At 33.9% G+C, this 22,473-nt stretch overlaps 1 protein-coding gene across 2 annotated transcripts in view; it reads left to right on the forward strand.

The window, feature by feature from the left end:
- SNF4Agamma (SNF4/AMP-activated protein kinase gamma subunit) overlaps positions 1-22,473 on the forward strand; it is a 1,170,361-nt gene that overhangs the window by 612,419 nt on the left and 535,469 nt on the right. For both annotated transcript variants that reach the window (XM_069834748.1, XM_069834749.1), the window contains one exon: positions 18,823-19,032. In XM_069834748.1, the coding sequence (XP_069690849.1) occupies positions 18,823-19,032 (210 nt within the window). The remainder of the gene's footprint in view (positions 1-18,822; positions 19,033-22,473) is intronic.

Genomic DNA, 22,473 nt, shown 5'->3' on the forward strand with positions numbered 1-22,473 from the left:
TGAAGTGTTTGAATAGAGAAAATTATATGTTTATACACAGTAAAAGATTTTATATAGAATATATTTTTATGCACAGTAAGAATTACATTTTTAATTTTTATATCTGTAATCGTGATACATGATATATATTTCCCTCTAATGGTGCAGTTTGCAATTTGAGCCCAAAGCATAAGGTTCTTAGGACGAGTGATCACTTACTGAGGCTATTGAATAGACATTGTTTCCAATTAAGCAATGTGTGATAATATTACATGGTTTTGTTGGATCAGAGAGTGGTAAAACTGATAGATTGATAGTATTTGGGAGTTGTAGTGTTAATTATCTCCTGTTTTTCAATTAACATGAAGTTAATGGATATTGTTACTATAGCATTCGGCTGTATTTCAGTAGACATTACTTGTGATTAAACCTAATTCAAAATTAGACATTTTGGCATGAGACTTTTTCCCATTATTCGATTTTAAACATTGGATAAACGTTGTTTCGAATTAGACATATCGACATTAGACCATGCATCAGTAAAAATTATTTGTGATTAGATTAAATTCAAAATTAGACATTTTGACCAGACACCTTTTTCCTTTGTACATGGATAAATTGTAGACTTATTTTTCATTAGACATAATTGCTGATTAGACATTATGTACTTTATACCTCGTATATTTAGACGTACTGACCTGACAGCATATTATTCATATTCTTTGGGAAACATTGCCACATGACATGTAATAACATAATATCTTTATCTAAGTTTTCGTTTCTGACATTTGTTAATGTATCGTTTGTTTTTAAAGATATAAATTTTTAATCTAATCTATGCAGAAGCTTCTCACAAACATTTTCCATAATGTCAGCGATCTCAAGAATTAAGTTATCGTCCTTCCCAGTAGCCAAAATTTTAATTTGGAATGTTGACATAATTGAATGCAAATACCATAAATAAGCTTGACTTAATTCATGATTTAAAATTGATTTTTTTTTTTTATATGAAGTGGATTGTGCTGAGACGGAAAATGTGATTTAAAAACTGAGAACATATTATGAAAAAAACTTCGACAGCCTGAAAAGAGGTCATACCGAGAATAAGAATTGCCTGGACATGGACAAGAAGGTAAAAAATGAGAACATGTCTAGGTAAAAGAGAATGTTTGGTCATCCTAATCATAATGCCATAAAATCTTATGAGTAATTTTGCTTTCTGTAGGAATTAGATCCCTTGTCTTTTCTGATTTTAAACACAGTTACGGTATTATTTTCTTGGATCTCCCAGATCTTTTTCTCCATATTTTAGTAACCACAGTGATTTTGGGGTAACTGTTATTGTTCATCCATTTTACATATTCGTTGGACATTTAAATGACAGCTCTAGGTTCTTTAATCGATAGAAGTTGTTTAGACAACAGAAAGTTGTGAACTCAAATCCACCAAGATGGATGAATGATTTATTGCCTGAAAACATTTAATGGAAAAAGCTCGTCTTTGTATAAAAAAAAAAAAAAACCTTTCACATGAAATTACTCATAGAATTTGTTCACTGTTACAGTAATGAGTCCTATGTTATTAAATAGGGAAAGAGATAACTGTGGATTATAGAATTGACTCTCTTTGGCGAATTCCTGAAACTTGTAAAATACAGATTGAGAATGTAAGGAGAAGGCTAAATGTGGACGAGAATCTTCTACATTGGGTAGGAAGTGAGGCTGTAAAAATGTTTAGCCATGTTATTTGCATGAGTAAAGAAAAATGACCATTTATCAGTATCATGTGAGAGACTAAATAATGATGGTAATAGAATTAAGGAAAATGGCAGGCTTTGGAGAACAGGCATCTTGCTGTGGAAAGTGCTTTGCCACTGTGGCATAGAGCTATACTATAAAGTCGCATGTGTGTATTGTGTGTGTTTATAAGTATGTGCACATGCACATAAGTTTGTGTAAAGGCAGACATCTACACTTTGAATTATAATTTTTGAAGCTAAAGATATCAAATGAAATATTTGTATCAGAAATAAAATATTTACATTGGTAAGGTATAGATTGACCTTAATATTTTGAGTTAAAAAGGTAACTACAATGTTTTGAGCTTAATAACGAATTATACAGATGTCACAGGTTAGTTTGCCTTCTTTCTGTAAATGAACTCATAAAAATAAAGAATCTCATAATGCTGTATAAATGTATAGTAAGTACACTGCTGTAGAGTAACAGTTAGCCTTCTTGGTTGTGAAATGAGCGGACTCAGGTTCAAATCCTAGTCGGGACAAGTTACCTGGATGGGTTTTTTCTGAGGTTTTCCCTCAACCACTCGAAGCAGAATTGCTGGGCAACTTTCGGTGTTGGACCTCGGACTCATTTCACCTTCATTAGTATCATTCCGTTAATCAGCTTAATAGTTACAGGTTGACCAATAGGACATGGCAGACGTGGTTCCAGATTCAGTCTATAGGTGACATTTGTCTGTGGGAGTTACACATATCCTGCGAGCTCCAGGGGCTTTAATAAGTGGACTGCAGGTGACTGGAGGTGTGTAGCTCCCTTGGATAGATGGCGCCTTGGTGAGTCATGGAATCGACAGTGGTATATTCTTCTGGTTAAGGATGCAGTAGATTCAGCCACATGAATTGGAAACAGATGCCATCAATCTGAGAAAGCCAGAGAATAACATTACAAGCAGGCGGAGGATCAGGTCTCCAGTCAGAACTGGATGCTGTAGCTGAATCGATGCGATGACACCGTGCAGTAACTCATGTGCTTGAAGAATGATCCTAATCCTATATATTCTTCACATATTCTGAAGAATTTTGGCTCAAACAGTAAAATTATTGTGAACTGAGTAATTTTTCCTATAATCTTGAAACATTCCTGAAAAAAAGTTTATCAAAGAAAATTATGCTTCTTCCTTAACATAGAAGTTATCGATGAGAGATACAAATATTGTATACTATTAAATTGATGGTGTTCAGATAAAGAGGGTTAAGTCATTTTTTGTGAACTCATTTTTATGACTTATCTCCCTTTACCCAAACACCATCGATATAATGTAACTGGATCTTTTGCCTAGTAAGTTAGGACTTCTGGCGATGTTTTATCTCTATGTATGCATTCAAATTCTTATTTTATTAATCAGATTTTTTTTTCAATTACTTTTTAACGTTTTCATCCTTCATCTCATCCAGTTTAGTACATCCCTTGGTCACTCTTATGAAGTTTCATTTCGGAATTTGATTGTTTCTTATGTTCACGTTAACACTTGTTCGAAAGATACTGAAGATGACACCACATCAATGTTGAAATGGGACCTGTCTGTCATAAGGTACATTACCTCTTTAAAATTATAACACTAACGTTTTAACTAAGAAAGTTTTAAGTTCTGAATTTGAATTTTCTGTCCATTTCTGTGATTGACACTAAAATTTTAGTGTTGCTAAAACCTTATAAAATTGATGTTGTCGCTCTCGCCATTAAGTTCTGTGTATTCTGCCATAGATTTGTTGAAACGTTTATTAATTTTGCTTTAAACGTTGAAAATTGACATTATAACTGAGGTAAGAGTGTCAAATAACTTCAGATAACTAATTGTGAACATGATTCATGAACTACTGGTGGTACCATAGTGCACGAAGTTTGAATCTCCAGGATAAATGTTCCTTCATGGATAGCCAGGTTTCTACATTTTTCCATAATCTTGGTGCACATCATAGTTCATCTATATCTCTGTTATTTATTGTTTCATGCTGAAACATACAAATTGATGTAATTTATTCAACATAGGTGATATGAATAATTAGTAAAAGAAGGTTTGGATGTAATCGATTATTACCCATTTTCAAGGCATATCCTTGTTTTTGGGAGAGAAATATCGAATAGAGCAGTGGTCGTCAGCACTCGCTGAAATGGGTAAAGGATAAGCGGAGCAACATGATCTGCCCCGTCGTGCAGCATGAAGAGGTAGAGAGCATACCCACCAGCAGCATGCTAGTGCTGTAGGAGACCTGGGGGTAAGAAACACTAGCCCGAGAGTGCACTGAGTTGACGACCGCTGGAATAGAGTATCTGGTCCCTAGCATCACCCAGATCTCCTGAAAATGGAAAGACTTATATTCTGTGGTATGGAAGAGTGGAAGGGAAACTCAGGATAAAATTAGTGCGTAAAGAATTTAGTATTTACTTTTTTTTTTTTTTGTGTAATGAGTAATGACAAGTTCTTGACTGTCCGTCATTCACTCACTGATGGAGTCTTTGCCCAGGATGTGCCCTAGGTGTATGCTACACTCCCGAAGAGATGATGGAGATTTGTTGGGATGTCACAGGAGAACTGGAGTTTCCGGAGAAAACCCCTGTGACATATAGAAGAGAGTCAATAAAAACAATTAAACTGGTATGATCATATAAATTGTATGAATGGATAGAGACTATCTAAAAGAGTTGTGCTTTGGGACCCCCCCCCCCCTCGAAAGAAGGGGAATAGGACGACCACGAACACATGGAAGTAGGGAGGCATGAAGGCTTTGACCTAAAGGAAGGAATTTGGACAAGGAGATTGGGAAGATAAACAGGCATGGAAGGCAATCAGTTGTTGCCGTGTTGTCGGGATATAAACTTCCTGTTTATATATAAGTATTCTCTTGCATTCTTGTTCTTTTACAGTACAATAATTTCGAATAAATCAGTTTCCATAAGTTCTCCCTCTGAGAGGTTACAAGGAAACATGGCGAGGTCGCACTGACATTCCATATGCCCTCAAACAAAACAGTACATACCAAAGAAGTGCTGTTGGTAAACTGTGTGGACATGAAAGAATCTCATTATACAGTTTTGTCATACATAATTGTCTCCTTTTTTGCCATTAAAAGGAAACATTGTCCAGGAAAAAATTGCCTAAAGAAATATTTGTAAATGCTCGTAAAAAAAAGGCTGGATGTAAGAAGGCATGAAGGTGTGGATAGATAATGTGTGGTCTAGGCGCCTTGGTGAATTGTTAAAGAAACCTGTTTTGCCAATATGGGACCTGTTTTGATGTTAAAATAAACTCACCAATTTGAAAGCCAAATCAGCCAGCTTCCTTTAGATGTCATGGGAGTCTGTGAAACCTGAAACAGTTGTTAAATAATTTAGGGAATGTGACAATAGTCATTTCCTTGATGGGACAGAGTGGAGGATGATTTATTGTGTGATGACTCAGTTTGTGAAGTAGAAGAGATTTTATTTTAAGTGATTCTTCATTTCACTCTAGAAATGAATTTCTAGGTTTTGAGGTGAATATTGAAAGCTACCAAATTAGTGTTTCCTACTTACATTGTTTATTTAGATACAAATATCTAAAAACTATGTATTCTATTTTTAGTAACTTAACGATATGTAGTGAAATTTTTTTCTCTCATAAAGCCTATGCAAAGAAGGTATGTGTTTTACAAGTTACTTGGTTGGCATTTCTTCTAGAACTTTTCCTCAACTAACTGAAGCAGATACGGAATTTTCTTTTTCTAAACTATCAAAGTTATAAATTTTTTGTGTTAAATCTACAGTTTGGAAATTTTAGGAGTACCACTATTATGTTAATGGATAATTTGCTTTTCAATTAATTTATTGATGCGTTAATTAAATTTTCTAAGTCTAGTACTGATAATAACTGTGATCTGACATAAAAAAGCTCTTTAAACAACAGGACAGATAATGAGATAATTTTGAATTGATTTTAGAGATACATGTATAAAGAAATATTGAAATCAGGTTTGTAAGAAATTAAGTGCTATTTTAGTTCAGACAAGACGATAAAATTATTTTAAAAAACTACTTTTTATAGTTAACATGCTAGAAATAGAACCGAAAGTCGTGATAATGCCTGATAATCAGTGAGCATTTAGCGTGTTTGTGCCATCATAATAAATTTTAACATTCCTCTCTATACCTAAGAGTTGTTACAGTTAACTATGAAGGGAAAGTAAGTTATATAAAATGAAACTGATAAGTTGTTTATGGTGATATGCGATAAATTTTATCACTAAGAATATTTTTCTGTGAATAAAATATATCAGCAGTTGAATAATGTGTGGTGTATGACGTAGTTTGTTCACAAGATAATAGTTGCCTTGGTTATTGGTCATATTAACGAAAATTTGTCATTCACTCTGATTTCTTATTGTTTAATGCATATGTAGATACAGTAAATTCCCGTTTCAGTGTTTCCATTTTTAAGGAATAATCTTTTAAATCCCAACCAAATTACCATAAAAATAATGTAATTAATTCCCGCTTTTAAGGAATACTTTTCAAGTGGATTTTGTGATAATGAAGCCTGAAATATCGACTTGACTTTCAATAATCAATAGTACCTGCATATTCAATAGTGCATCTCAATCAGTAGTAATGTGGCGCCATGTGGCAGCATTATTCTTTATCTTTCTTTATCATTTTTTATCATTTTTTTCTTCTGTGAACCTCTGGAGAAAGAACTAAGGAAGAGACTAGTGAATGTTTTGTGTGGAGTGTAGTATTGTATGGGCCAGAAACATGGACATTACGATAAAGTGAAGAGAAGCAATTAGAAGCATTTGAAATGTGGATATAGAGAAGAATGGAGCGTGTGAAATGGACAGACAGAATAAGAAACGAAGCTTTGTTGGAAAGAGTGAATGAAGAAAGAATGATATTGAAACTGATAAGAAAGAGGAAAAGGAATTGCCTGGGTCGCCTTCTGAAGGATGCACTGGAAGGAATGGTGAATGGGGAAAGAGTTCGGGGCAGAAGAAGATATCAGATGATAGACAACATTAAGATATATGGATCATATGGGGAGACAAAGAGGAAGACAGAAAATAGGAAAGACTGGAGAAAGCTGGGTTTGCAGTGAAAGCCCCGCCCTTGTGCAGAACACTATGAGTGAATCATTCTTTATGGTCTTGCTTTAAGTTGCTTTCATAGAGTGGTTGCTTTGCTTGCTTGTTTTTGTGAGTTGTGTGGATATTGTTTCTTAATTTATTCTTTGTTAATTTCTGCTGTTTATGCATCCTTATAATAGCAACTAAACAGAAGAAATTAACTGTTGGGCAGAAAGTGAAAGTCTGTCGAGACTAATCCTCAAATAACACTATGGCATATCGCAAAAAAGCATGGTTTGCCAACTATCTCGTTTGGGGAAAAGTGAAGAAGAAAGAAGAAACTTTTAAAATTTCAATGTTGAGTTTCAGTGTGTTTGGGTACAACCAAACAGAGAAACATTTGTCTCTCATCATTTGAAGAGTTAGAAAATGAAATTTAGTGTAAATAATAAATTATTATATTGGTTGGTATGCAGGGTGGAAGTAAAATAACCCTCCAGATTTCAAAGCGAATAGCTCATGTTGTATCTAACAAAAAAAAAAGTGCCGCCCCCCCCCCCCTCCAATGTTTAACACCCTCTTAATCGGTAACTATTGCGAGTAGGATCGTGATTTTTGTCCATATTGATAGAATAAAGACTCATTTATACCTCTGGCGCATTTCAATAGTGTAGATGGTTTTCGTGTAAATTTAATTTAAAAACCACTAATTTCAAGCCACTGAACGATGTGAACAGATTGCAACATTGCAGTCAGAGAGGGAGGTGGAAGGTAGGAGACAGACCTGAGTTCGTTTATCGAATTTCGAGAAGAAAGATCAGTGTGTTAGTGGCGATGTTGCCAGAATGCTGAAACTTCTAACTTAATTTAGTGACAAAACATAATATAGGTTTTTCTATTCATTTAAGTGTACATTATGGTCCCTTTCAATCTGCAGGGTTATTTCACTTCCATCCTGTATAACACAATGTTAGTACTAGTTATTTTAGCCTTTCCTTCCTATTTTATGTAAACCCCGTTATAAGGGAGAAAAAATTCCTCAGAAATTCGTTAAAAAGAGATTCTACTCTATACAGTATGTCATTATATGTAGGTACCGGTACTAATCCAGAGCTGAATTCAAAATGTAAACATTGATATTATATTTTGGCTTTGTTTTCAAGTTTCTGTAATTTTTACTCTATATTTTAAAAAAACCTACTTATCTTTACAGAAAGAGCTGAAAATAACTCCCATTGGCTTGAACACAATCCTGGCAATATCTTCATAAAAAATCTCGTTCGCCCAAAGATGCTAGGTGCATATTGGATTCACTAGTATCCTTGTATTATATGTAGGATCATTTCGATTTTATTTCTTATTGTGAAATTAATACTTGTTTACAAGACACCTATGTAGCCTTTTGAAGGTTTTGCTGTTTAGAAGCAAGCTTTTGTTATTGTTATTTTCATACAGATATGTGCATGGCTTTCCACTTTGAAACTTCATATGTGAGATGCATATCTGATATATCTTGATTTGAATTGGCTTCATTGTCACAGAATGAAATCAAATTTATAACAAACTTAAAATATAACATCCTTTTTTTCTCTCTCTTGTATGGAGGAGGAACCCGAAGGCTTGCACTGCAGTCTGAGGTTTATTGTGCTTACCACTCCTATTCTGTGAATGACTGGGTAGCTGAATGGATGTGCTCTTGATGTACAGCATGCTGCACCATGAACTTAACTTGGGCTATTGTATGGATGGTGGTGATGATGATGATGATGATGATGATGATGATGACGACGACGATATGTGAATTAATTATAGTGAAATAAGTCCGAGGTCGAATGCCGATAGTTATCCAGCAATTCTGCTTCAATTGATTAAGGGAAAACTGCAGAAAAAACGCCAACCAGGTAACTTGTCCTAAACAGGGTTTGAACCTGGACCGTTTGTTTCACAGTCAGATGTGCTAACCATTACACTGCAGTGATATAATACCCTCAAGAGAATCAAATAAGAAACATAATGGGACTTAGTTTTTATATAACTGTTAGCAAAGTCCACTATGGGATAGCAAACATTGTTTGTAAACATTTAAATGGAGCCAGCTGTACTCCGTTCATGTGCAGAATAACCGAAATTCAAAAAAAGATTGCAACTTGGATACTGTGTATTTTTCTTTGTATAGGACATAGGGACTTAACATTGCTTTAAGAAACCTGTGTATAAAAACAATGAAGAAATAACTTAATCAGTGGGCCATCTTTAGAAATTAGCACATTTTGACAGTTTTTGAAACAAGAGAACATCAGGCTTTGACTTAGCAATCATAAATTATATACCTACGCCTGTTTTACAAATTGTCAAAGCCAACTAATTTTATACATGGCCCACTGATAAGTTATTTCTTCATTGTTTTTATACATAGATTTCTTATGGCAGTGTTAATCCCTACGTCCTATATCCAGAAAAAATACCGAGTTTCTTTTATTATTTTAGGTTTTGAAATGATCATTGAATTAATTATAACATCTTGTAATATCTTACTAGTTTATTTGTTTGTTTGTTAGAATTTGTAAATGTCTTCCCTTAAAATTCCTTCCCTTTAATGCGTTTGATTTTCAAGCTAACATTAAAGGAGAAGTGAAGACACAGTTTATTTTCTTAAATGTTATGAAGTATGGAAGTGATTAATAATTTGGCCAGAAGAGGTTGAGGAACAAAAATTGCATTTGTCTGTGCTGTGATAGACTCTTAAACCCAGTTGGCAAAGCATTTAATTGTAATTTGGTTTGGAATATACAGTCATTTGTAAAGTGTTCATGTAGCTGTCTGTGAGTTTTTTATGTAGAGAGACAGAGATTAGGGGATATTTCTTCATGCAGACGTGTTGCATTCAGTGAGTCCACAGGTAGGACGAAAGTGTGTTACCTCTTAATTTGAGTAAACCTTTATTATCACAAAATATTATGATACAATAAAATTATGATGTTCCGTATAATGACAGTTATAATTAAAACTCACTGTCCCTTAATTACAAACTTATAATGAAAGAAGGTAAGGTTCGTGATTGAACACTATGGAAGAACTAATTCCCGGAAATAGGCTAATGCTGCAGACTTATGTTTTCAGGCAGTAGTTAATGCAGAAAGAAGAGGGTGGGAAAGAAAGATAAAATAGAGGAATGATAAGAGGAAGAAGGAAAAGAGAAGGTATAGAAAAAAAGGAAAAGAGAGAAAAGAAAGATAATGAAGGATGAAGAAGAGCAAAATTCAAAATCAAAGTCTCTCATTAAAATGGTAAATACCTGTAGTATGCCTATTGCAGAAGTGATAATATCAAGTCACTATACAAGTGACATTTGGAATTGTTAAAGATGAAGTATCTTATTGAGAGAAATCTATAATTCTACGACAAATTAAAAGAGCCACAAACCTTCTTCGAACTTGATCATATACTCGTATTTGTACAATGGTGCATATTTGACTTACATTTTTGTAAGAAAATATCCGCCCTGTTTACCTGTATGTACTTAACCGAAAACATTAAAAACTCCCAGAAAGAACTGCTGACAGGATGGTAACTGTTATCTTTAGTTTTTGTTTCCATGGGCTTCAGTCTGTGCTGTATAACTGCTGCTTTTATCAGTCTTGTCATAATGATTTATTACTGTTAGTGCCTTTTAGCTAAAGACCGTGTTAAGTGCTATTGTTTTATTTATTTATTTTTTTTCCTTCTTTTCCATCGGATTTTCACACAGTGAAAGGACATTTTTTTTTTTGACAAAAATTGTCATTAAATATTATTAAATTTTACCTGTTATATTGGTATAATATGCGAAATACTTTGTTGTTATCTTAAGAGGAAAAACATATCGTATGCCTAAAGTTTTGTAATTCACTAGAGTATAATTGTTGTTGTTATTATTTTTTTTTAACAGTCTTCTCTGTTAAATTTTGTGAAATACGGTAATTTAAATATTTTATTTTAAGTCATGAATAGTTTTCTTACAGTACTATCAGTACTTGTTTATTCAGTGTTCTGTTGAACAGTGATTCCAATGCTAGGATATTACTAAACTTTGAAGAGTTGATGAAATGATAATGAACTGGACAAACTAAAGAGGCCTAAGTCACAGAAGGTCAAATTTATGATAATTGACATTGGCTGTTGTGCTGAATGCTGATATTTCAGACTTCTGCATACCTAATTTGGTAACTGTTATTGAGACTTAATTTTCAGTGTGAAAGGAAGGTTGGGAAATAATGTCTTATGATTGTCATTGTGGATATCCTAGTAGCTGAACGACTTAGCATTAGTTTTTACTCCAGAAACTTGAATTAAAACTTCGATGGTTCCAAGCAGGATTTATTATGGGTCGACGTTGTTTAGGACAGCTTTTTGTTGTTACCTTCGCTATTGTTCCACCATGTCTGTGTTAATAACTATGGATAACGTCTAAAATGGTAAAGAGTGCAATAACTTTCGCACATTAATGCCTAAAAGAGAGATGTTTGTCTCAATATTCATTTCATTCATTCATAGTTTTCTACCCAAGGGCGGGTCTTTCACAGCAAACCCAGCATTCTACAGTCTTTCCAGTTTTCTGCCTTCCTATTTGTTTCTGCATCTGATCCATATATCTTAATGTCTTCCTATCATCTGATATCTTCTTCTGTCCCAAACTCTTCTCCTGTTCACCATTCCTTCCAGCGCATCCTTCAATAGGCAGTTTCTTCTCAGCCAATGACCCAACCAATTTTATTCCTTTTTCTCGTCCTGATCAGTTTCAGCATCATTCTTTCTTCACCAACTCTTTCCAACACAGCTTCATTTCTTATTCTGTCTGTCCATTTCATATGCGCCATTCTTTTCCATATCCACATTTCAAATGTTTCTAGTAGCTTCTCTTCATTTCGTCGTAATGCCTATGTTACTGCCCTCATACAATGCCATGAGCAAATGCTGTATAACTTTCGGTGTTGGACCCCGGACTCATTTCACCGGCATTATCACCTTCATCTCATTCAGACGCTAAATAACCAAAGCTGTTGATAAAGCATCGTAAAATAACCTACTAAAATAAAACTCATACAATGCCAAACTCCACACAAAGCACTTCACTGGTCTCTTCCTTAGTCCTTTTCTAGAAGTCTGCAGAAGATGCTCCTTCTTCTATTAAAAGCTTCCTTTCCTGTTGCTTTCCTCCTTTTGACTTCCTGACAGCAGCTCATGTTACTGCTTATAGTACACCCCAAGTATTTGAAGCTGTCCACTTTCTCTGCTTCCTCATTTAGAATTCGCACGTTTACCTTCTTTATTTTTCTTCCGATTAGCATGGTCTTTGTCTTCTTTGCATTTATCCTCATCTCATACTGCTCACAACTGTTATTTAGCTCCAGTAGTATATTCCTGAGTATCATATCCTCTTCTGCTAACAACACCGTATCATTAGCAAATCTTATGCACTTTATTATTCTTCCTTCTACTGTCACCCCTCCCATGTTCTGAAACAGTTCTTCACTAAATCCTCCATGTAGATGATGACCCCACCTACCCTGTGTCAATATGACGAATGAAATATGTCATTAATGAAAATTAAATAATTAATTGTCATTTCAGAAGAAATTTAAATTCAAATCGATTCTTTGTCTTACATAAAATTTGGCCATTTTTGGATTAGAGATAAGTGTTAAATTTCGTGATTACTGAGTTAATTATCCTGTGATTGAAATAGAAGGCTTGTGTTACTGATAACAGCTGCGTATACATCATGCTCTAAATTACACTGCAGAATGGCATGTACAATTTTAAGCTATATAGTAGACTGGGCTATTGAACCAAAGCAAAGCAGTAGATCTGGATTTGTACTGGTTGCAAGCAGACCTGCACTTGTGTCTTTGTCAGACTAACAGACAGTGGTGATAATTAATTATCACTGTAGTGATAGTTGAAACGGGCTGACACAAAACCGGCCCACCTTGAGACTTTGTGGACATGAGAATTGTTTACTGCTAACTATTGTGAAGCTGTTAGTGGGTGTATAGTGTGCGAGTCAGCAGTGATGATGCAAGTACAGGGCTATGTCTACATACGACAGCCTCCTGCAAGGGTATGTTCTTACCCTTTCAATATTGAAACATCTAATTAGCATTAATTATCTTTCTCTGAAATCCTGTTCTTGAGAAATAATTTTTACAAATTCGCAGTCCTGTTGCACTGTCTGCGTAAAACATTTCCTGATACATCAATTTGAAAAATGATTCTGCGTTGTACTTGGATTAATATGTTTCTGCTGTATAGCTTTTATTTTAATATACTTTTTTGTGGCATCCTGTTTTCTTTTCTTCAAAATTATTAGAAAAGTTGTTTATGTAACGAATAATTTTTCACTGTCTTTAAAATTCGTAGCATAGGTACAAAACATAGGGGAAAATTAATATACTAGCAATTTTTAGAAAGTTAAAATATAGGTTTTTTTTTGTTTTGTTAGTTCTCCTAGATTTAAAATTGGTTACATCAATGTTACATATTCTGCTCGAACCAACCATATTAATTTTTATATAAAATAACGTCACAGTCTTGTTGTTCGCTGTACTTTTTCATTATACAAGGCACACAGAAGGTGCTGTGCTGCTGTAAGAAATTAATTTTGCTGTTTTTATGGGAGAAACTTTTTCATTGACCTTGACATTGATAAGGTCATTTTGACGCTTAGTCTCTGGTTACTTTCAAGCCTATTCTTGTCCACTACTTTTTGGATACAGCATAACTGCATTACTAATGTGGGAAATAGTAAAAGAGTGAGATACAAGGGGGGGGGCACATCTAAGGCAGATAATGATGTTTTATTCAAAATAAAATTACCTTCAACATTTTTTCTTTGATTTTATTAAATGAAGAGTGGCACCCAAAATTCTAAAGGAAGTCAGTATTCTTCAAAATTAACAATTCAGGGAAATGTTTTCTTAAAATTTAATGTTTGTTGAGCAATATTTACCTTTAATTTTACAATTGCTTTACATTTGTTGATAAATTCAAAAGGAGGGAGAAATATTTTAAACAGTCTTTGTTATTTAATCACTACAATATATTAGTAATTTGTTTCAGTGTTGGTATCCGATACAGATTAATAGAGATGGAAGCACTTCAATAATATATAACAGTTTATTTTTGGATAGTCAATAGAGGGTATGAAGTAGACAAAGGAAAAAGAAAAAGTTTAATTGAAAATACAAATTGCAAGAGTCCTTATGACATTTTAAGCCAAAATTTTGAGTGATTAGTACAATACATTGATATTAAAAATAGAGGAAAATTTAATTTAGTCTCTGTTGCTTCCCTAATTTTAATTGTGATTAAGAAAATACTTTATTTTGATGTTCGAATTTAAATGAATTTCTGATAGAAACTGAAAGTTTATATAGTATGTAATTTTAATACATTGGAATTTCATCATATTCGGTCTGGTAAATAATAGAATAGGAAACAACTCACATTTTCCGTGTTAATAATGTAGAAACTCGGTAATTGTTACAAATTAACTGACATTAATTAAATGTTATAGAACAGTTACAACATAAAATTTGCATATTAAGAAATCTGTTTTATATTCTGTTAATTATTTATGTAGTCATATTGCAATGTACTTATTATAAGACACTTCAGCACACGGCATTCTGTATTTCAGTCAGTTATTTTCCAGAAACTATTGGTTCTGTCCCACTTTTCTGGCAATATACAATTTTATGATGCTATCCTGTTTGAGTAGTTATCTGTTGTCATGCAAAACAATTTTACTACCAGTTCTGTTCTAAGAACAGAGACAAGCTAAGTGGATTTCATTGTGTACTGAGCAGGTTTTCTCAGTGATAATACATCCAGTGTAGCCTGTTAGTTTGTGTTAAAGGAGGCATTTCGTTTGATTGTTGCTCATATTCTTCGTGACATTAAAAACTGTGTTGAGAAAAGTGGTGGGTTACTGTGTCTTAAAAAAGTGTAATTCTCCTACGAACCCACTCGAATTATCTGTTACAATTGTAATTTTGACTATTAAATATATCATCATCATCATCATCATCATCATCATCATCATCATCATCATCATCATCATCATCATCATCATCATCATCATCATCATCAAATTGCAAGAATCAGGCTTCATTTATGGTATATCGTTCCAACTTCACAATAATGACAATATATTATATGCTTGTAATAGAGTTACCAATTAAATTGTGAAAATTTTTAGTTTTTATAGCAGTTGTCTGTTATATGTAACCATTGTGTAGCTAGAAAGTTAATGGCATGGCTTCTACCTTGGGCGTCTAACTAGATCTCTTTGCGTTCTTAAATACTTGTAAAATAGGGCAATATATTATATGCTTGTAATAGAGTTACCAGTTAAATTGTGAAAATGTTTAGTTTTTGTAGCAGTTGTCTATTATACGTAACTATTGTGTAGCTAGAAAGTTCATGACATGGCTTCTACCTTGGGTATCTAACTAAATCTCTTTGTATTCTTAAATACTGTAGGCTACTTGTAAAAGAGGGCTATTTCCTTCGATTTGTATTATTTTCCTTGTTAGATATAAAAATTTACGGATTTGTTTCGGTAACCATTGACGACTTCATCTGTGGACAAGATAGGGACAGACAGTCAGATCAGCTGTGCTCTCTGCCCCTTCTTTCTTAACCGGATTTTGGACCAACTATAACGAATTTCTAGTAAGTAAAATATACAGAACAGTGGAATTATTTTTAAACGCCACAAAACTTGAGATAATGTACCTCCAACCGAGATTTGCGCATTCTGCCAGCAGTTCACTCCTATCAGTTGCAAATCAACAGATTTTAGGTAGATGTTAGTACTTATTGAATGATGAGTGCGAAGTCTTGCAATGAAATTACATACAGTCATAAACAACGAACTTTATCTGTGAGACATTGATCTAACAATATTCATGGACTGAAGATCATACACAACTTCATGGAAAGTTCGTGGATTACGTTCCTGCTGAAATTTCACGTAATGAGGTCTGTGTCAGATAAAAAGCAGAAAGAGAACAGTGTATTTTAGTCGAAGTAAAGTTTAATGACATTGAAACTTGATAAGATGTTAAACCTCGAAAAACGTTGCACCATTTAGTACAACAGGTGGCAGTATTGAAAAGGTGAGCACGTCATGCCTTGAATTTGTTTAAAATAAAGTAAATTTTTAACAGTTCACATAAAGAACTCTAACAAGTATCTAGGAACAACAAGATAATACCAGCTGTATATATAGTAGATGGACATCCTTTTAAGTGCCTCCTATAAATAGCAGCTTATATGTAGGGTCTTAGAAAAAAGTTTTGTCGCACAGATACTTTATAAGTCCCAGGAAGGAGGCAGTGCATATGATCAAACTACAACGAAACGAAACTAATTTTATTATCTCAACTAGTCCTTCTCTTGTGAACCAGGTCGCTCATCCTCTGATCATGCACACTGCCTCCTTTCTGGAACTTATAAAGTATCTGTGTGACAAAACTTTTTTCTAAGACTGTGCACTTCTATTTTTAATTGTGAAAGAGGGTTATAGTTTATATAGGCCTACATGTAACAGTAGCCGTGTAAAAAGTGGCGACCAGTGGCGTTTGTTATTACATATTAATTATATTATAATCGAAAATATGAAATTGTAGTAACAATTATTGCTGGTGGAATGTTCATGCAAATTAAATTATTTTATCACCATTAAATCGAGAAAAATTCGTTCCGGCACCGGGAATCGAACCCGGGACCTCTCAGCTCTGCGCGCTGAGGGCTCTTTCGAACTGAGCTATGCCGGGACATGATCCACAGTGTCAGTCGAACTCCTCTCATTGTACTGTTTTACGGCCTACTACCTGCATTTAAACCTATGTAAGTCAATATGCAGGAGCGCATATTTAAATGACTTTTATGGCCATATTCAACAACAGTTTGTGATAACTGTAAACATTTAATACATCAAATATACATTATATGAGGTCTCGCCATCCTCATTGAATATTAACACGACTACTATGAAGTAGTCAATGTGTATTATCACCATTAAATCGAGAAAAATTCGTTCCAGCACTGGGAATCGAACCCAGGACCTCTCAGCTCTGCGCACTGAGGGCTCTTTCCAACTGAGCTATGCTGGGACATGATCCACGGTGCTGGTCGAACTCCTCTCATTGTACTGTTTTACGGCCTACTACCTGCCGGTGCCGGAACGAATTTTTCTCGATTTAATGGTGATAATACATATCAACTACTTCATAGTAGTCATGTTAATATTTAATGCGGACCTCATATAATGAATATTTGATGTAAATTATTTTATTTTATAATGGAAATTTGCTTATTTATTTAAATCACTTCAAGTAATACAAAATATATTACTTTCAAAAACATAGTAATTATTAATGCATAATATGTGTGATGTTATTTATTAGTGAAAATTTTTTCGCAAATTTTAGACGACTGTTTGCAGCATAACATATTTTAAAAGTACTTATTGAATAGTGTTTTTCATGCTGCTTGACATCCACAAAAGTACATCTTATCTTATAAAAGTTTATTAACGTTTAAAATCGGTGCTTCTTTTCTAGAGAAAAAGGTGGTGGAACTCTGTGTAAAATTTATTGGAGCAGACAGGAAGATGTTTACTGCCCAGTGTACCAGGAATTCGTACATATCGATACACAAAGTATTAGAAGATTTTCCACATAATAGCCATTTTTTCTGTATTTTCTCCTTACCCACTGTGCTCTTTCCTAGTGATGTCTCTTGCAATCAAGATTTAACATACTTGTCTGGAATGAAGTTGATCAAAGGAGGCCCAACAATTCTAATAAGAAGCAGAAGGTTCCTCATGGTGCTAACTAGCAGGGGTGATCTCAGTGCAGATACAATGACATTGAGTTGGAAGAAGCCTCACAATATATTGGCGGCGCGAAATTCGAACATTTCTCAGTTCTGTGATGAAAAGTGTAACAAAAACATATCAGAATGGCATTCTGGCGCATTCCACTAGAAAGAAAGCTCTGATTAAAATACTTTTGCTATATTAATTACATAATTTGTTACTTAAAATCCAAAATGTCATTAAAACAGTGATCATAAAAGGGGACGTGGGTTGTAAAAGTGCTTCGATATTAGTTTTACTAGCATAATTTATGTTACCTGGCAGTTTGTGTTTCCGTGTAAGCATTCATACATTCGATTCTCGGTTGTTTCCTATGGATGTAAGAGTCATTGAAGAAGACATGCACAGGTTTGATGAGGAGGAATGCAAGAGAAAAATTCTCTTATAATAATTGCTTGATGAAGTTAGTGAACACATGTGTTACTCAGTATTTTCTAAGTGACTTGACTCTAGTTCCTTCCCCCCCCCCCACTTCTTATTGTTTAGATATTACTTCTTCAGACTATTTACATGGAATTATTTGTATCTACATCGTCAACATTCATGTCTGTGAAATAAGTCTTTGCACAGAAATCTCATTGAAATACATTGCATTATTTCCTATAATTTAAAAGAAATTAGAATATCTTGCTTCTTTATTCTAAAGTGTTGCTGTGGAGGATTATTTTAGTTACTAGTGTGCTTAAGAATTTAGGGATTCAGGCTGTATTAATGTAAAATTGAATATATTTTCTCTTCATATTGTTTTAATGAACTATTGAATAGCAAATTTTATGATTATGTGTAATGAGAGAAGAAGCTACACTAAGTATCGATATACCAAAATTTTGTGATGTCAGCTTTATCAGATGATTTAATGAAAATGCAAGTTTTTAAAATTGTATTGTGTGTTAATAATTTTTGTGATATGGTACCATTATCTCACAAATATTGTAATTTGAAAATATTGATAACTCTCAGTTTAAATGTGGTTAATTTAGTCTTTTTCATAAACACTCAATTGCCATGTGGTACAGTGTGTCTGTTTCATCGAAAGAAGTGTAGGTGGAGTCTTATTGTATGGCATTTTGTGTTGCAGCATTCTCTTAACATGTCATCATCTCCGTCCAGCAAATCGACCTCTTCTGACTCTTCATCTCATCACAACCATATTGATCCTGGTCAGACAGTAGGAAGACCTCGAGCAGGGTCGGAGAGCAGCAGTGGTCGTGGTCCTGTCTCTAAAGTGATGGACATGTTCCGACATCGGTCCCACAGCGCCGTGTCAGCTGAGGACAAGAGGAAAGCGGTAAGCTGCATGCCACATTTTACTGTTTTTGCACTTCATAATCTTCGAACCTCTCAAATCTATTTGATATACATGTATATGTCTTCTGTGTTTTGACTGAAAGTTATTCATATCTCGACATTGATTAATCATAATGTCAAGCCTCTTATTTACTGTTTTAGGTTACTGGTAGTTCGTTTCTAGTGTTTTTTTATACTCTTATGATCTGGTTGTGTTGACTTCTGTTTCTGAAGTAGATGTAGGCCTGCATAAGAGACCATATTAATAAATTATGTTTGAGATAATGACAGCATAATTGAATTTTCATATAAAGTGAGAAATGACGGGAGATTTTGCCTGATGAAGGATAAGGTTCCTTTACGTATTGTGACTCTACAACATGGGATCCCCAGCTGTGTTGCCCTCAAAACATGCAATGAGGGCTATGTTTCTTGCATTGTACAGATGCTCTTCTTTACGAGCATATCATAGATAACTAAACGTTTATCATTTAATCCATTCTTGAAATCTTTTGAGTTTCTGTCCTACTTTATTCAGAAATTATGAACAAATATTTCAGAATCCAAAGTAAGATGTTATCTGGATGGAGCAATGACGAAAAACATTTGGAACTAAGAAAGCCTTAATAAAAATTTACAAGAAGAAACATTTTAACGCGACATAGCCTCATGGGATTTGTGCTATGATTAAGGAATGAAAGGTCTCAGATTTTGATGGTAGCAATAGACAATATGAATACTAGATAGTTCGTTTGACGAGAAGCTTACAAAAGTTTAAGTTTGGTTAGGTTAGATTAATTTAAAAAATATAATATATTATATTTATGTCAGCTTCTATTACATGTGACTCAGTTTCTTATATTTTGAGATAAATATTTGAACTTTTTCATCTTTTTTCATGTTTGTTTAGAGTAGAAAGCTATATAAGTTCAATAAAGTGAAGTTCTAATCTTGTTCAACAATATTTATTTGTTACGGTACTGTGTTAGAGAAAAAGTGTCTTTTTGTTTATACATGGTTCTTGAGAAAGCTATGAAATCATCTCACTAGTTATAATTAAATGAGGCATCATGGTGTTCCCGAACTCAGAAGTTACATTTTATATAATATTATTAATTATTTTTTCATACTGGTATGTAATAGATTATTATAAAAAGAATGTGAATTGTATCTGCTTTTTGCAAAGAAAGTTATGGAGATAGATTTTAATAAAATTCTCTACTGTTATTCAACTATACAGTAGTTATATGGGGCATATTGACTTCAGTACTTTTAAAATGTCCTTCAACATTACAGAAAACGAGGGTCCAACATTTAGACACCTGTTTGTGAAGGTAACTTTCCTGCCAAATGAAAAGCAATACAGTATGTTGGCTCTGCTTCAATTTTTTCTTTGTGGTACTTGAGAGCTTTAATATATAAATGATCGGTACTTCATACTTTCACAGTTCCTGCATTTATATGATTAATATATGGAACATTAATAGATTCCATGTTCTATTGATAGAACTCTAGTTGTAGCCTATATATAAGTTTTCTTTTCGAATGTAGTTACCGGTAGCTGATTTCGAATGTCTCCAGACATGGTCAGCTGAAACCTTTTTGGAATTCGTTTTTGATAGGGTGGCAGGGGAGCATGTTGACTGAATTTTCGCATTATTTCTGCTTTTAGATAATATCGAGGCTGGCCTGCAGTATTCTGCATCTGAAAATAACTGTAGGCAATACAAAGGTCATCGAAAATTTTGCTCATGGCATCAGTGAATCGAACTTATTTTGATGTAGCTACTGGTAGTGGAATCTAGCTTTACTTCCCTCACAGATAAAGTTGTGCTTATTCATCCAAAACAACTATCATCCTGGTCTGGATTTGAAACCATAATGTCGAATCTTGTAATAACTTACGATGAAAGAATAATGGAACGGAGAAAAACTCTCTCCGGCACCGGGAATATCTGCATGGAAATATCATATGTACTTCGGTACATTAAAATAATATATATTGTAATAACTTGAAAGTAGGCTACTCTTGAACAGTTCAAGAAATTGGTGAGGTATTTAGTCATTTCCATAATGGAAATGTTTGTGCTTACAGGTAAACATTCTCATGGGGGCAGATAAAAAAGTTATTTTTTTTTCTTTCACCATGTTAATAATGTCAAAACAAGTGCTTACACAAATTTTGGCCATTCGAGTGCAATTACGAAGACTCCTCTAGAGGGTAAGTTTTCCTGGGGCCGTTTACAGAAAGAAAACAATTTCATGGAAAGATTTATTGAAACAGATACAGCATTTGAATAGCCGCCCAGAACAAGGTTGTAACCCTCATTTCTCATAAGTTGACTTTTTCGTGAATAATGGTTGTTGATGATGTGCTATGTGTAATGCTTGTACTCTTATTAAAATCAGCACACAGTCTGATTGTCGACCTTGTTCTAAAAAATTAAAAGTATGTACAGTACAAAGTTTTTTTCCCCATTTTTTTAAGAATTTCGTATTTGCTGGTTACAACCTTGTTCCGGATGGCTATTCAATTGTTGAGCTATTTTTCAACATATTCCCCACTCGAAGTGAGACATTTCTCATACTGTGGAATCAACAGAAAGGGCAGACGACTGTCACACACTGGTTCCGATCCGAGGTGACAGACTTCTACGACACTGGGATAAAAAAATTGATCCCACAGTATGACAAATGTCTTATTTCTGATGGAGAATATGTTGAAAAATACTTCAACATTATCTGTATCTGTTCCAATAAATCTTTCTATGAAATTTTGTTTTCTTTCTGTAAACGACCCTAGGAAAACTTACTTTCTGGGTAGCTCTCGTAATTGCGCTCAAGTGGCCAAAATTTGTATAAGCACTTGTTTTGACATTATTAACATGGTGGGGAAAAAAAAAAAACTTTTTTTATCTGCCCCCATGACAATGTTTGCTTGTTAGGTCTGGAAAGTATAAAGATCAGTGGTCATTTTAGAACTGACATATATTCATTTATTCTTTTTTCAGACTATACTAAGCTTGGAGAAGTGGGGTGGAAAAAAGCTTTATATTTCATTAAAGTTAAAAATGTTTTAAGCTGCATGAATAGCCTAATAATCTCAGCGTATATTTCGACGTTTTAAAATTTAGCGATTAAATGAAAAACTGCCCTACCTCATTGTTTGGCGTTGAAGTAATGTAGTTGTTTTTGTGAAATATATCAAAATTTAAAGTATAATATGGTACTGTAAGATTTCAAAATATCACTTAGACTATAATTTACGTGAATTCTAAGTACTAGCTTTATTAAAACTATTCGGTATTGTCATTGGTTATAATCTGAAATGTATCAAGTATTTCCACCTTTTAAATCTTCGTACAAATATTCCACAACACTTCGAGATCAGAACTGAAGGCAGTCTTACAAGATGTTACGTATTATACAGTAGTACAAGCAA

Source organism: Periplaneta americana, chromosome 9 (genome assembly GCF_040183065.1).
Source record: "Periplaneta americana isolate PAMFEO1 chromosome 9, P.americana_PAMFEO1_priV1, whole genome shotgun sequence".
Classification (NCBI taxonomy): domain Eukaryota; kingdom Metazoa; phylum Arthropoda; class Insecta; order Blattodea; family Blattidae; genus Periplaneta; species Periplaneta americana.